The following is a 14,084-nucleotide window of genomic DNA, read 5'->3' as shown; positions in this document are numbered from 1 at the left end:
TCGTATTTGCATTTAGCATCTGATTACATCCTCAAAATGGTGACAGCCAATGATGGAGCAGTGTGATACAGTTTGCTTGAACAGCCAAAAACATTTCTGAACACACAGCAACAAAAGAAGATACAATCCCACAGTAATACTCAGCCATGAGCTTTGAAAAGTCACAGTATGCAACTAAAACCCAAACAAAATGTTCCCTACATGTTTCATGACCATGTCCTCCAAACCAGTCATCCCACAAACCCGGGGGGGGGGGGGGGGGGGGGATCCAATTCAACAGACAAGGAGCGTGTTGTTGAAACAGAGCACTCAGTGGCTGGTGATTACCAGGGAAGGGAAAGCTAACTGATGCAACGCTTTTCATCCCACTATCAACCATGAAAGCTGCAGAGTCATCATTTGCTTGGTGAAGTTAGCAGCTGTCTTCCCGCACTCCATTTCACGGAAAGGGAGACCGCAGGAATACAAGAGAAATAAAGGCCAAAGTCTGTTCTAGGGCGTCTGTTTCCACAGCTGGAGACGGGGCACTCGCTATTCTATACGCAGCGTCTGGCTTAGACACTCAAGTGGCCAGTGTTCAGCTGCACGGCCACCGCCACCTGACCATTAACAAGTCCCCAGGCAGTTTTGCCCAGCCCTGGCCCATGAGCCCATCTGCTTCAAAAACACACTTCTTACTGTCCCATTAGCGTGACTACTCTTCTGCAGTACTCCTTAATGGGACAAAACCCCAAAGACAATAAATTATATAACCAGGGCCAACCCTCCACAGCAAAAGGGCCATTAAGAAGAACTGATCAGACTTTACACGCACTTAGTTAAGAGCTGCCACTCAAGTGTTGCAATATTCTCTCACCTTTGTTAGACCTGATTATTTTTAAATAAAACTGTTATCGCAGGCTACGCGCGCAAGTGACTGGCTTTTAAATGCGTTTCCAATGTCAACACGTTGAGTCACCGGCAGATTAAAGTAATAAGTTTTTTAAGTTCTTTTATTCAGAAAGTGGAAAGGGGTGGGGGTGCAAGGATTGTGCAGATCTTCAAAACTTCTGAAGTCAACGTTATTCGACTTTTAGGATCTAAAGAAACGGTATCTTCTTAAACGCTAGCTAGTTTTATGGGCCTCTACCAAATACGGGGCTACAAATCATGATCTCAGAGCTCGGCCAGACATTGTTACATTGGCCTGAAGGAGGGAAACTCCCAGAAAGGAAGAGGATGAAGTCTGTTTTAATTAGGCTGCCGAAGAAGCCTTCTGGCTTGACTCAGTCCCTGCAGACCCGCGGTCACACCGACACGCACGCCAACTTACCGGGGCGCCAGCTACCGTGGAACCGGGGCTGCTGGCGTTATTCTCCTCGGGATTCTGGGGGGCTTCTTCCGGCCCCCGAGTCACGAGAATTCTGAAGTGCTGTTGCCCCGCGTTTTGATCCTGCCTGATCTTAAACGTGCAGCCCTGCCCCTGTGGCGTCCTTTCCACCGAGTTCGTCCTGTGGATTTCGGGAGCCCCCCTGCGGCCCCGAGGCGGCGTCTCCGGGTGACCCGGGAGGCCTCGCTCTTCCGTGGGGCTCCCGCGCTCCGCTCGGGGCTGCGTGGGGTACGAGGTGCTCCTCTCCAGCCGGATGCGGGGGTACCTCACCAGCCGGTCGCCCTTCGTGCCGGTGAAGCCAAAGTTGAAGTCACCGCCCAACCCCGGAGCGCCCGGTTGTGGCTGCTGCAACTGGAAGACGAAGCAGCGCTTCCCAGAGCTTCCAGAAGCATCCGGAACGTGCTGCAGGGACCAGCGCCTGGGCTCCGGCGCCGAAGGGCTGCTCTGGCCGTCGGCCCCGAAGGGCGTCAGCCTCACCTGGCGCACATCGGCGCTGGAGGCGCGGTGCTGGATCCGCAGCCCGCCGCCGCCGCCGCCACCCTCGGGGCCCCGGGCGGCCTCCTCGCGGCCTTCGCAGGCGGCGGGGCCCGGCGCTTGGCGGCCGCACGTGCCGTTGAGCTGCGGGCCCGGGGCCCGGGCGGCCCTCGGAGGCGAGCTCCCGGGGGGCTCGGGCTCCGGGGGCTCCGGGCCGCCGGCTCGAGGTGCCGAGCCCGCATCGCCGTCCAGGCCCTCGGGGGGCGCGCCCGCGTCGGGGGCGCCGTCGGCCGCCTTGCGCTGCAGCGAGATCTGCACGGACGAGCTGCGGGTGGGCCGCGCGTCGAGCGGGCCCAGGAGCTGCGGGATGAACATGGACGTGCTGCGCTTGAGCGCGCCCACGGCCTCCTGCAGGCCGCCGCCGTCCTCGGCTCCGTGCTGGGCGAAGGGGTGCGCGCCGCTCCTCCGCGGGAGTGTGTGGAATGCCATGAAAAAGTCGTCTTCCCTCTCCTGGTCTAGGATCTCGGACTCGGGGGCTGTGTTGCTGCGCCCAGAGCCAAAATGAAACCGAAGCCGATGGGCCATGGTGCCCAGGGGGGCAGGGAGGGAGAGGGCGAGCGGCAAAGGCAAGCCCGGCGCTGCCAGAAGTCAAAAACCGAAGGCACAAACTCCAAGAAAAAGTGTCCCATCTGCCAAACCGTTAGCACTGCGGCACCAAGAGCGACAGATAGCAGAAATAACCCAAGTGGCAAGCGGCATTCCAGGCATGATTGGATAAGAGCAAAAAGCTCTCATCCACACTGTGACAGAGGGTAGGATGGCCAGAACCACATGACCACGGTCTCCCCCTCCAATGCCAGCTTGTGGACTTAGTGGAGTTTTTCCCCCCTCTCCTGCTCTCTCTCTCTCTCTCTTTTTTTTTTTTTAAAAACAGCAAGAGCCTGAAACAGCACCTTCCCAGCTGCTGCTTTTCCATCAGACAGGAGTGGCCCCAGCAGGGAGCTCTCACAGCTGACTAAGGCAGCAAACACAGTCCAAGCCATGCTGCTATAAATCTAAACCGCATCAAATTCACGGGACAGTTCTTTCCGAACGAGGCAGGGCGCTGGGACTCTCTAACCAATGCTCGAGACCGGGAATTGAACACATGAGCACACACTGTTATTTCCCCACCTCCCCGGCAAGCCAAATTAACGACAAGGAAAAATTCCCTGGCTGCAGGAAAACCCTTTCACAAGCATTGGATATTATGTTTCTCTGTTATTTATGATATCACCACATTACCACGATGGAATGCAAACTAATAAAAGGTACTATAAATATGATTACACACCCCACAGGACTAGTGTCCCTTTATGCTAAATAATTAGACCATGATCTACAAGTAACAAAATAGCTAAGTGGAGGGAGGCACAACTCAGAACGCTGTCAGTTAGCTCTCTGCCTCCTACTACTGTATTTTTCATTGAAAAGGGCTGGGGGTGGGGGGTGCGATCTCACACATAATATGACTGTCAGACATGGAGGTACCAGGGACAAGGAGCCCAGCTGGAGAAAACATTCTCTTCTATGCCAGATGGGAGGGAAAACAATCACCGTCAAGCCCCCCCCCCCCCCTCCATCCCCACCAGAAAAGGAAGGAAAATTGAAGAAGGGTGTGAATGTGGTTTTTGTAGTGAGTTAACTTAAATACCATACAGAAAAAAAGGCTGCCCGGAGCTGTTTTCCGGTGAGAAGTCAGCAGTATTATCACAAACATGGAATCTTACCATTTTTGTGCAGAGCCAAAATGGACCTAAGTAATAAAAGCCCAAGTTCAAAAAACTGTTGTCGGATTTGTAGTCAACTTGGATATATTCTGTGTGTTTCAAACTTACTATTTTTCGTGATCCAGAAACGTCAGTTAGTTAACAAAGAAGCTTATTTAGAAGGCAGTAGAAAATGGGAGGGAAAAATACCAAGCTGTAAAGAGTGACAAAAAGTTTATTTTAAAATCCGCAAAGCATGACTTTGTCAACAGCTCTGGAATTGAGGGTGTAGAGGATTAACCCTGTGTTTACATGCATCCAAACCTGTTTTCTAAAGGCTTGTGTTTAAAAATGCCAAAAATGATCTCCATGAGAGAAATGGAAACTGGTTTGTTTAATGCTGAAAATGCCAAGTACCGCTACAGCCATGGATTATCTTAGCTGGATTAAGAGCCAATGAAGCAAGGAACACCACCACCAGCATTCAGTGCCTGGTGACTACACTGAAAACAGCCTGGGGCCAAGTTAGGGAGCAGTTACCATAAAGCACAATTTTGCAGACCAAGCGTCTATTCATTCACACCTGATTGCTTAGAGCTCTGCATTCAAAGCCCTTTCGGGTTTGGAAGGATAGTTTAGGGTCCACAGCAAGGTCATCTCAACAACAGTCACTGTTTTAGACAACGGAGATGGGAAGTGACTTTTTTTACAGCGAATTTCTCTTTTAAAAAGAAAAATAATCAACTGCAACGCATCTGCCAAGGGGCAATTTTTCCTCGATGCTGAGCCTTTTTTCACTTTGGAGAGGTGTTTTTATTCTCAGTACACGAGAGAATAAGGATTAGCATGTGGATGGATCTATGTCTCCACAGACTGACACTCTACTGAACACTGCCTGGTTCAGTTATTTGCTGGATGAGACACAGAGCGCCAACAGGCGCGCCCTCCTCTGAATCTCTCATTCGATTTAGTAAGAAAGTAACTTCAGACACACAAGCAGAAGAAGTGACTTCGTTATTCGGCACTGCCACCTTTCTTACCTTCTCACCTAAGGTAAGAAACGCTGAGTTCAACGTGAAGCCATCAAGACTCCATATATTCCAATAGAAAATGCACCAGTACCGTAGGCCAGAATCGGTTGGCTTTCCAATTTGAAGAATAATACCGAGGCCAGGAGATTAAATATCCTCCCAAGTCCCATCATAAGGCTAAAAGGCCCGGCTGTTCACCACCATCGGCCTGAGGACTTAGGAGGACAGCAGACCCCACCACAGTGCTACCCCTGGCTGACCTGTCTCAATTCGGAAAAGGCTCTAGGACTCGCTCGTCTCATGTGCAAGGGCAGAGAGTTAAAGGCATTGCATTTTAAGGCTCCTCCTCAAACATTCTATTAAGTTTAAGCTGCTCAAAAACTTGGGAGTTTCAGCTTAAATCAGCAGCAAGAAGGATTCATAAGACCACTCCTCTGTTTCAAGTTTTTGCTTAAGTTCTAGTTAGTTAACACATAGTGTAATATTGGCTTCAGGAGCAGAGTTGAGGATTCATCGCTCAAATACAACACCCGGTGCTCATCCCAAGTGCCCTCCTTAATGCCCATCACCCACCCACCTCCCTCCATCAACCCTCAATTTGTTCTCTGTAGTTCCGCGTCTCTTTTATAAGGTTTACCTTTTTTTAAACATGAACACTCCTTTTAAAGAAATATACACAAGCTTCATGGAAAGTCAATTTGAATACAACTGACAATAGACTACAGTGACTTATGATACCACTTTTGAGAGTTCCTTAAAAGCTTACACAGAACATAATTATGTTCCTCTTCATAGCTGGAACATTTGGCTTGTGGGTACCTTATGAATACACTCCACTCTAGTTAGCTGATTCTGCCAAAAGCCTTGAAGCCAAATTTGCTTCTGAAATTTCATTTTTAAAATGAAGTCTCAGTCATATATATTATATAAATAGATATGTAATATGGCCATATCTCACCTATCAATCTATATATAGAATATATGTATGAGTTTCACGTTTCAGGCGTATCTTTGGTTCTTTAAAGGTACCTTCTATGAATTTCCCTTGAGAAGGTACCACTTTTCAAATACAGCTTAATTCTGCCTGCTAAATATAGACACGCTTTTTGCTATATAATGTTAATTAGATTTTTGCTTTCCCAAAGAGAATCACCATAGATTTGCTATTGAGTGGGTAAAAGGGTTGTAGTCTGGCTTATATTTAAAAGTGCCTGAAAGGTTTATTTATACGAGTGATGGCTTCTTTACAGATGTGCCTACTGTTGGATAGCCCCAATATAACAGCATAGGCGTAGGCTCTGATGTATCACTAGTGTGATTTTCATTGATACAGACTGTGATGAAAACATGCATATATACAAATAAATTTCCTGTCCTAGCCATACGAAAGTATTTGTCAGAATCATAAAACAGTAACAGGACAAAGACGGTCTTGGCGGTGGGGGTGCATATGTACTACTAGAAATACAATACAGATGATAGAATTCGAAAATGCTGCTTTAAAATTCAGTTTTTAAAAAATGAAGCAAAGATCGAGAGCTAGGACCCACTTACCAATCTGTTTTCATCAAATACTTCAAACAGGAGTCTGTGATTAGATGGGTTTACCTATAAAGGGGACACAAATATTATTTTCAAAAACGGGCAGGAATGGTTCAAAGGTTAAAAGAAGACAAAGAATAAAATGCTTTATTATGCACCCAGGTCACTTGTGTAATCTAAATAATTAGCTTCCCCTTTTGTAAATCCTGTATCTAGTAAGTCATGTTTTCTATTATTGATTTCTGTATTATTCTATGCCTATTCTATGCTATTCTGTAGGTGTATTAGCAGAAAAAGCTTTCAGCTGCAAAGGAAATTTCAAATAATTTGAGGGAGCTTCTAAATCTCCTCTATAGGGGCGCCTGGGTGGCTCAGTCGGTTAAGCGTCCGACTTCGGCTCAGGTCATGATCTCACGGTCTGTGAGTTCGAGCCCCGCGTCAGGCTCTGTGCTGACAGCTCAGAGCCTGGAGACTGTTTCAGATTCTGTGTCTCCCTCTCTCTCTGCCCCTCCCCTGTTCACGCTCTGTCTCCCTCTGTCTCAAAAATAAATAAACGTTAAAAAAAATTTTTTTTAAATCTCCTCTACAAAGACATGGAGACCAACGTGACATCTTCACAAAGGTCTAGGCCTGAGGAAATCTCTTAAGCCTATAACGATATCGATAATAGCCACGACAAAAATGAAGAAAATAGCAAAACGAGCTATTTACCCCTGCATGCTCATTTTGTAAGGCACTGTCTGCTTATTAAATATTAAAAACACATGATCTCATTTAATCCTGACAGCAACCTATGATGGAGAGCTGTTCCCCAATTTTGCAAATAAGGAGCGAAAGTAACTTGCCCAAGAGCCCACAGCTGGTATGCACAGCAACTAAGGACCCCAACCAGGTCCGACCTGCTGGTCTCCAGAGCCCGTGCTTTGAAATGAGAACACAGAAATAAAAGATGTCCTCACTTCCAGCAACCATGGGGTCAACGTCTGAGCTCCTGGGCTTTCAGTATGTTTTTGCTTCTCTTTACCAAAACCTCACCAAAATGGCAGGAATCATCATTCTGGCTCGATAGCCACTTATTTATGACCAATCACATGTGAGACATGGCGGTGAGCACGCTTATTTACATGATCGCATGTAAATCCTGCAAACTACCCCATCAAGTGAGGACTCGTCTCTCCTACGGGAAAGGTAAGGAACCCACAGAGAATGCGTCCTCAGATGGAGTTCTAGGGTCACAAAAGTTGTGGGTGGCAGAGCCAGAGATGGGATTCAGGTCCACTGTGATGAAGTCTGGGCTGCTTCACGTGGGAAGTGGAACGAAATACAGTTTGAGAGGACAGCGCAGCACGGACTGCATTACGGGCTTCGGGCCCCGTGGCCTGGCCTCAGCTCAGTGATGGAGCAAGCAGATGGACAGGGGGTTTAGGATCTGTCTAGAAGCTCTGTGAAGGTCATGCATCCACAGGCCCACAGGCTGTTGCAGGAGCGGCACACAGTAGGTGCTCGGCAGAGATCTGCGGACTGAATAAAACAAAGCCCTCCTTCCTTGTTTATAAAGCCAAGAAAAATAGAATTTACAAACACCTATAGCCAAGATAAGTTGACACAATCTTGGATGGACTAAAATTTACATAAATGTGACCCAGGTGTTAAGCTAAAAGGAGTCTAAGTAATTTGGAGTTTTACAAGTGGAAAGCTGTATCTGAGACTTAACTAAGGGCCAATAACATCTATCTGGCCCCATTAGCTTTTCAGTCCTTCATAAAGTAATTTAAAAAGCATCTGGTAGAGGCTACACATAGGATCCACCGAGTATTAAAATATCGATGCCATATTTCAGCTCTGAACATAATAGAAAACAGATGTCGTATACAGAGACCTAAGTCTGCGCACATAAAATACTATTGTGATTGAAAGGAAAAAATCAGGACCAATTGTAACGGGTCTAATGGTAATATCGTTCTTTGGGAATCTACACCAATCTGCAGATCTCATCTGGAGCATTTCTGGAGTTAAATCAGTTTTTAATATAACAGCTACACAGACAAAATATATTTATTTTGAAGAGATTAAGAAAAAAAAAACCTTTCTTTCAATAGCTGAGCAGTTTAGTATTTCCAAAATTTTTAGTAGAAAAAATATAGGAACCACCACAAAAATTCCTTGAATAGTAATCTGTTAATTCACAGAATTAAGTTACTTCTACATATAACTCTTCTAGGTGTTATAGACACAAGGTTGAGGAAATTTTACTAAATACAGTGATATTTAGAAGTCCAAAAGCAGTTTTATCCTACACTCATCCATGCACACCACATATTTGAATTACAAAACTCTCCCTTCCTAACTGGGACAGGACTGGTAAAGTTTAGGATTCCTTTTAATCATGTTGCCTCTATTGCTTTATTTTATTTCTAAAATCATTCATAATCCGGGGTGCCTGGGTGGCTCAGTTGGTTAGCATCCGACTTTGGCTCAGGTCACGATCTCGCGGTTTGTGAGTTCAAGCCCCGCATCAGGCCCTGTGCTGACAGCTCAGAGCCTGGAGCCTGTTTCAGATTCTGTGTCTCCCTCTCTCTCTGCCCCTCCCCCACTTGCACTCTGTCTCTGTCTCTCAAAAATGAATAAACGTTAAAAAAAAATTTTTAAATAATCACTCATAATCCATGCCTCATAGAAATAAGCCATTGTTTTAATTATATTTTACCTTATTGTGAAAGAAACCTTTGAGTAGAAAAGCTAACGTATGGTACTTAAATAACTTTCTTTTTACTTCTCTAAAATATCTCCAAATGAAACAAGTCTAGATTTTGCTATTCCAAGTCAGTCTTTGAAAATTAGGCCACGTGAGGTGGCTACCAGGGCGGGTCTCGAAAAGAATTTCACATAAAAATTTACCAGCTTCCACTCAATTTGAATCTGTAGTGATAAGCTATCAATCTAATTAACAGTAACAGTTATTACTACAAGAAAAATGGAAAACTTACTCTAAAATAAAATTCTTCATTCCACTTTGGGTTCAGCGTCTGGAAGAGAAATTATCTTGTAATATCTTTTACAGTCTTTGAAACATGAACAGTTACTAATACAAGGCAGTCCTTATAATTTGCTTGAACATTTTTTTGTGATTAAAAATAATAGCTAAGAGATCTTCAAAATGGCAATAAAAAGAAACAGTCAGTTATTTGAGACTATTCTATAAACCAAACTAGATGGGAAGGGATGTATTTATACAAAAGATGATTCATAGATAAACCACAAATTGCATGCTATGCATCAGAATAATGTCAGGGGCCTACAAAGAGCCATCATCATGAAAACATAAACATATCCTTCAAGAAATTCACATTGCTATCATTATTTCATCAAGAAGTTAATGAACTTTGTTCACTTCCCTCAACCTAGCACAAATCTGTTCTGGAGAGCAAGGAAGCAGGTGGCAGAAAGGTGAAAGTATTCACTATTTATGTAAACACTGAAATCTGAGGAATATTTCATAAAGAACAGTACTGATGATCAGATTATAGTACATGAAAAAAAACCCGCCAGTTAGGAACCAAAAGTGAATTTTCCCATTTCCCCCCCAGGTAACCAGTTTTTAAAAAATCTTCACCCCTCTATCCTTCAATCCTTCTGTACCCATTCCTCTGTCTGTCCATCTATCCATCTCCATACCCATCTATCTAAATATTTATCTCACAAGGACATGGAGAGGATACTTTTGTCCTCAGTATGGACAAAAGGGGGACCGCAAGCATCCCTTGAAACAGACACTGTGAAAGAATACATACATACACGTTCATGCATTTGGACACGCATAACACTCTTAAGTACATCTCTCAAAAACCGTATCTAAAACCTGAGACTGAAAAAATCACCACCTCACCGAAGTCTGTGTGCGTTTCTAGTCTGAATGAGATTTGCCTTTATCCATCCACATCCTTTCACGCACTAGTACACGAAGGAGCAGAGACAGAACACAAACGAAACGCACCATAAAAAACAACAAACACAGAATTCACACAACACCGAACTGGCTTTTTTCTTTTTCTTTTTTCTTTTTTTTTTTTAAACTCAGCACTTCGCCCACCCACAACTCAGGAGGGAATCCGATCCGGATCCGAAACGACGGGGCTTCGTACTTCTCGCTATGAATGGAGCCGGGGATGGTAAGGAGTGGCAGAGAGCAGAGAAGAAGGGAGAGGTGCCAGGCAGGCGGCCGCAGAGGCAGGGCAGGACCGGGCCTGCCGAGGGCTGCTGCGGTCCCCGACCCCGGCGGCCCCCAAATGCACGGAGCGACAGGCAAAAAGACAGGTGAGGGAGGAGCGCACGAAGGACCAGGCGGCCGGCCACGAGGCCGGAGGAGGACGGCAGTTCGGAAAACCGAGCGAACGCGCGCAGCACAGAAATACTAACCCGGAGGCTGCGAGCGAGCGAGGCGCGGCGGCCCCGGCTGCGGCGCTCCACCCGCTACCGGGGCGAGGAGGGAGGCGGCGGCCCGCCCCAAGCACGAAAAGCCATCTCGGTATCCCCGGGCGCGGCGCCGCTCGCTCGGGGGCCGTGGTTCCCCGCTCCCTCCGCGTGCGGGCGCCCAGCTCCCCGGCTGGCCCGCGCCGCGAGGCCCCGCCAGGCGGGCGCCCCCGCTCCCCGCGCTGCCGGCTGCCGCGGGGACAGCGCCTAACTCCGGGGAACAATGGCCTCCGCGCTTCGCGGGAGTCCTCCCGGCTAAGCGAAACCCCGGCTCCTGTTTGCAAAACAGATTTTTAATGCCGGTCACAATGCCAGGTGGAGGACGCTCAACGGTAAGCGGTGCCTTCTACATACACAACGACCCCGTCAAGGAGCTCGGGTGTCTGCACAATAGGAGGAGAGTTAGCGTTTTGTTAAAGCCACCGTGTTCTCCAGGAAATGCTTGTCACCCAAAGTAGCAGACGATCCACCCCACAGAGGTGATAGGGAAAATACTAGTAATGGGTAAATCCTGAAGCGAAGATGAAAACAGTACTTTTGATTTTTTTAAAAAACCTACACTTTCAATAAGTGCCCCCAAATACGGAGCAAAAGCTTGTATTTACACACACACACACACACACACACACACACACACAAGCACGCACACACGGAAACGTATAAATAAATTAAAATATAATTATGGAAACATCTGTAATGAAATCGTGTAAGATTTAGAAAATAGATACACATAAATGTATAGTTTGTTAATGGTTTCATGGAACTAAGCAAATATTTTACTTCCTTCGGTAATATTTGTTTCAAGTAAAACGATTACTTTTGTGCCTACCAATTTCACAAGCCACTCCACTCCATTCCATTAAATGTGTTTTAAATTATTTTAAATGTCTTCATGAAAAACAACAAGCCAACCAGAACGAACCCTTGCTCTGCTGTATTCTTTGAAGAAAAGATTGCTACCTGTAATAATACTTATTTTTAAGAATATTGGTTTTAAAGTCATTTAACTAAAAGCCAGAATGGATATCTTGAGATAATACTGAAAAGCTTGGTGGTCTATGTTAAATTTATAGATTATAACTGGGAGATGCTTAAAATTAAAATATTGCCAAACTTAAAATATCAAATTCTACACAGCCAAAGTACTTAATGCAATTGTATTAAATTATGACTTAAATGAAATTTAATTAAGGATGGGCACCTACCTTTTTAATTGTTTTTGTCTGTACCAAAGCGAGTTCTCTGTTCTCATCCGCAACGTACAATGAAAGTTTCACATACGGATCACTGTAAGAAAATATTTCAGGATTTAGAGGGATGATACCTTTCATTTAAAAAAAAAGTACAAAAAGAGAGTAGACAAAACCTAAATGAAAATGCAAATATCAGTTAATGGCCCAGCTTATGTAAATTCTACAATCTAGACAGTCACATTTTTAAGATGCCCACTACGGAAATCACACAGTAACATTTTCAACATGCCAACTAAGGAAATACACAAGAAAAGTTTCTATTAACAAGAGTCAATGATGCTTATTTAAAAGCAAAATTACCACGAAAACACATGAAACATACACTAACTTTTGATCTTTCCCATTAATTCAAAAGAACGAATCTGCCATATTTCTTTTCCTAAATAGATTCTGAAAAGATTACAAAAAAGATTATTAAAATGGCATATGAAATTTTCTCAGACTAGCAAAATCTAGCAATAAAAGTTAGTTTGCATCTGATTTATATTCTGATTTCCACTATATAGGTAAAAATGATTGTTCCTTTAATGAAGGTACAATAGGCATTGATCATCTAAACCAACACCTATCATTTTCCAGATTCAAACAAAAACTCAAAACCGAAAGAAGAGTCCAGGAAATCAAAAGAGATTTGCCCAATATTGTAGATTTCAGTAAAGCCTAGATTAACTGAACACTTTTAGCAAAAAGTATATTAAAAGGACTATTTACGGTAGACTTTCTCCTAAGAGTCTAATTAAGTCCAGTCACATGTTCTGAAAGTCTTACTAACACTGGGATAGCTCAAATCTAGTCAAGCCATCTACCACTCTTTAAGCGTTCAAAACCCAGGTTCTTCTGTTTCACACTGGAGGTCCTGAAAATCATAGATATGGCTCTCATGCATTCAACCCCCAAATTTCCACGCTTCTAATGACATGCAACATGATTTCTATCCAATTTGAAAATAATCCTTTAGTGGCTATGCCATGACTATTAACCCTTACCTTGCAACTTCTAGGATCTTTCCAAAGATTACCTAGAGCATCATAAAATACTTTAGATTGATTTTTATTCAATACCTCAATAAATATGCCATGAAATCCTTTAAAGAGAGAGGTGTCATATAATTAAGTTTGGTAATAATAGGACTCCATATCCAAAATAGAAATCAAAAGTCAGTGACTGTTGGTAGATATAGTACTTATTACCCATAAAACGCATCTTAATGGAAGCTACAACAAATCTCTTGCAAACAAATAAAATAAAATAAAAACCAGCAACAGAATCTGCTTGGTTATATTGTTATCAGTAAGTATGGTTAACATTCTAGTTTAGAAGATGGTATTAGTCATCCTTTGCCTCTTATCCATCAACGATAGATTTATTTGATTAAAGAACATCAAACCCAATGTACCTAGTTCTCCTTATCTGGACACCGTCAGCCTCAGAATAAAGATGACTCGAGAGCTAGAACCCAATCTAGGCCTCAATTCCCCAAGAGCACCTTCCTAATTAGGACCGTGGTCTGGTGATGAATCAGGAAGCAATTTCTAAGGTCGAGGCTCTCAGGCTTTAGCTTACCAGAACTGCTGGAGGGGAGCGGGTAGCAGAAACATGGATCGCTGGGCCCCCCTTCCAAAGACCCCTCCAAAGATCTGGTTAGTCTGAAGTGGGACCCTAGAATTTCTATTTCTAATAAAGTCCAAGGGATGCTGATGCTCTTCATCTAGGAACCACACGCTGAAAACCGCTGTTCCAGGTAGTATTAGAAAAGACTATTTTTTACCTATAGAAGCTGATTTTCTATTTCCAGCCACCAAGCTATTGCTAAAAAAAGCTCAAGGAAGGTCTGATATCTCTGTTATCTCAAAAACAGGCTCTGAGTCTGCCATGAAGATGAATGTGTGCCCACGCACACACACAATCCCAGACCATAGAGAACACCATCAACACTGCTGACTCCCTCTCTTGTTTTCATGGCCCTTGGCTACCACGACTGCTGCCTGTTACCTAACTGCAGTAAGGACTTGAGCATTCACTTGAACGGCGTGCACACTCTTCTACTAATCATTTATTTGCTCTGGTTTGAATCCCCCCAAATAGTTCACAGTAAGTGACGGGCGCAGTTGGGAATTGAGAGTGTGTTCTCTGAGTGGGACAAGGTCTCCCAGCTGTGACAAGAAGACCCGTCTATCCATGTCCCGAGTGCTCATCC

The 14,084-nt window shown here is 44.6% G+C and overlaps 1 protein-coding gene across 3 annotated transcripts in view; it reads right to left on the bottom strand.

Moving 5' to 3' along the window:
- NEDD4L (NEDD4 like E3 ubiquitin protein ligase) overlaps window positions 1–14,084 on the bottom strand; it is a 338,017-nt gene that overhangs the window by 141,265 nt on the left and 182,668 nt on the right. For all 3 annotated transcript variants that reach the window (XM_042910374.1, XM_042910373.1, XM_042910376.1), the window contains 3 exons: window positions 11,840–11,921; window positions 9,152–9,190; window positions 6,177–6,230 (listed from right to left, as the gene is read on the bottom strand). In XM_042910374.1, coding sequence (XP_042766308.1) covers window positions 6,177–6,230; window positions 9,152–9,190; window positions 11,840–11,921 — 175 coding nt within the window. The remainder of the gene's footprint in view (window positions 1–6,176; window positions 6,231–9,151; window positions 9,191–11,839; window positions 11,922–14,084) is intronic.

This window comes from Panthera leo, chromosome D3 (assembly GCF_018350215.1).
Source record: "Panthera leo isolate Ple1 chromosome D3, P.leo_Ple1_pat1.1, whole genome shotgun sequence".
In the NCBI taxonomy this organism is placed as follows: domain Eukaryota; kingdom Metazoa; phylum Chordata; class Mammalia; order Carnivora; family Felidae; genus Panthera; species Panthera leo.
The sequence above is the reverse complement of the archived record's forward strand: the minus strand, read 5'-3'. Positions and strand labels throughout refer to the sequence as shown.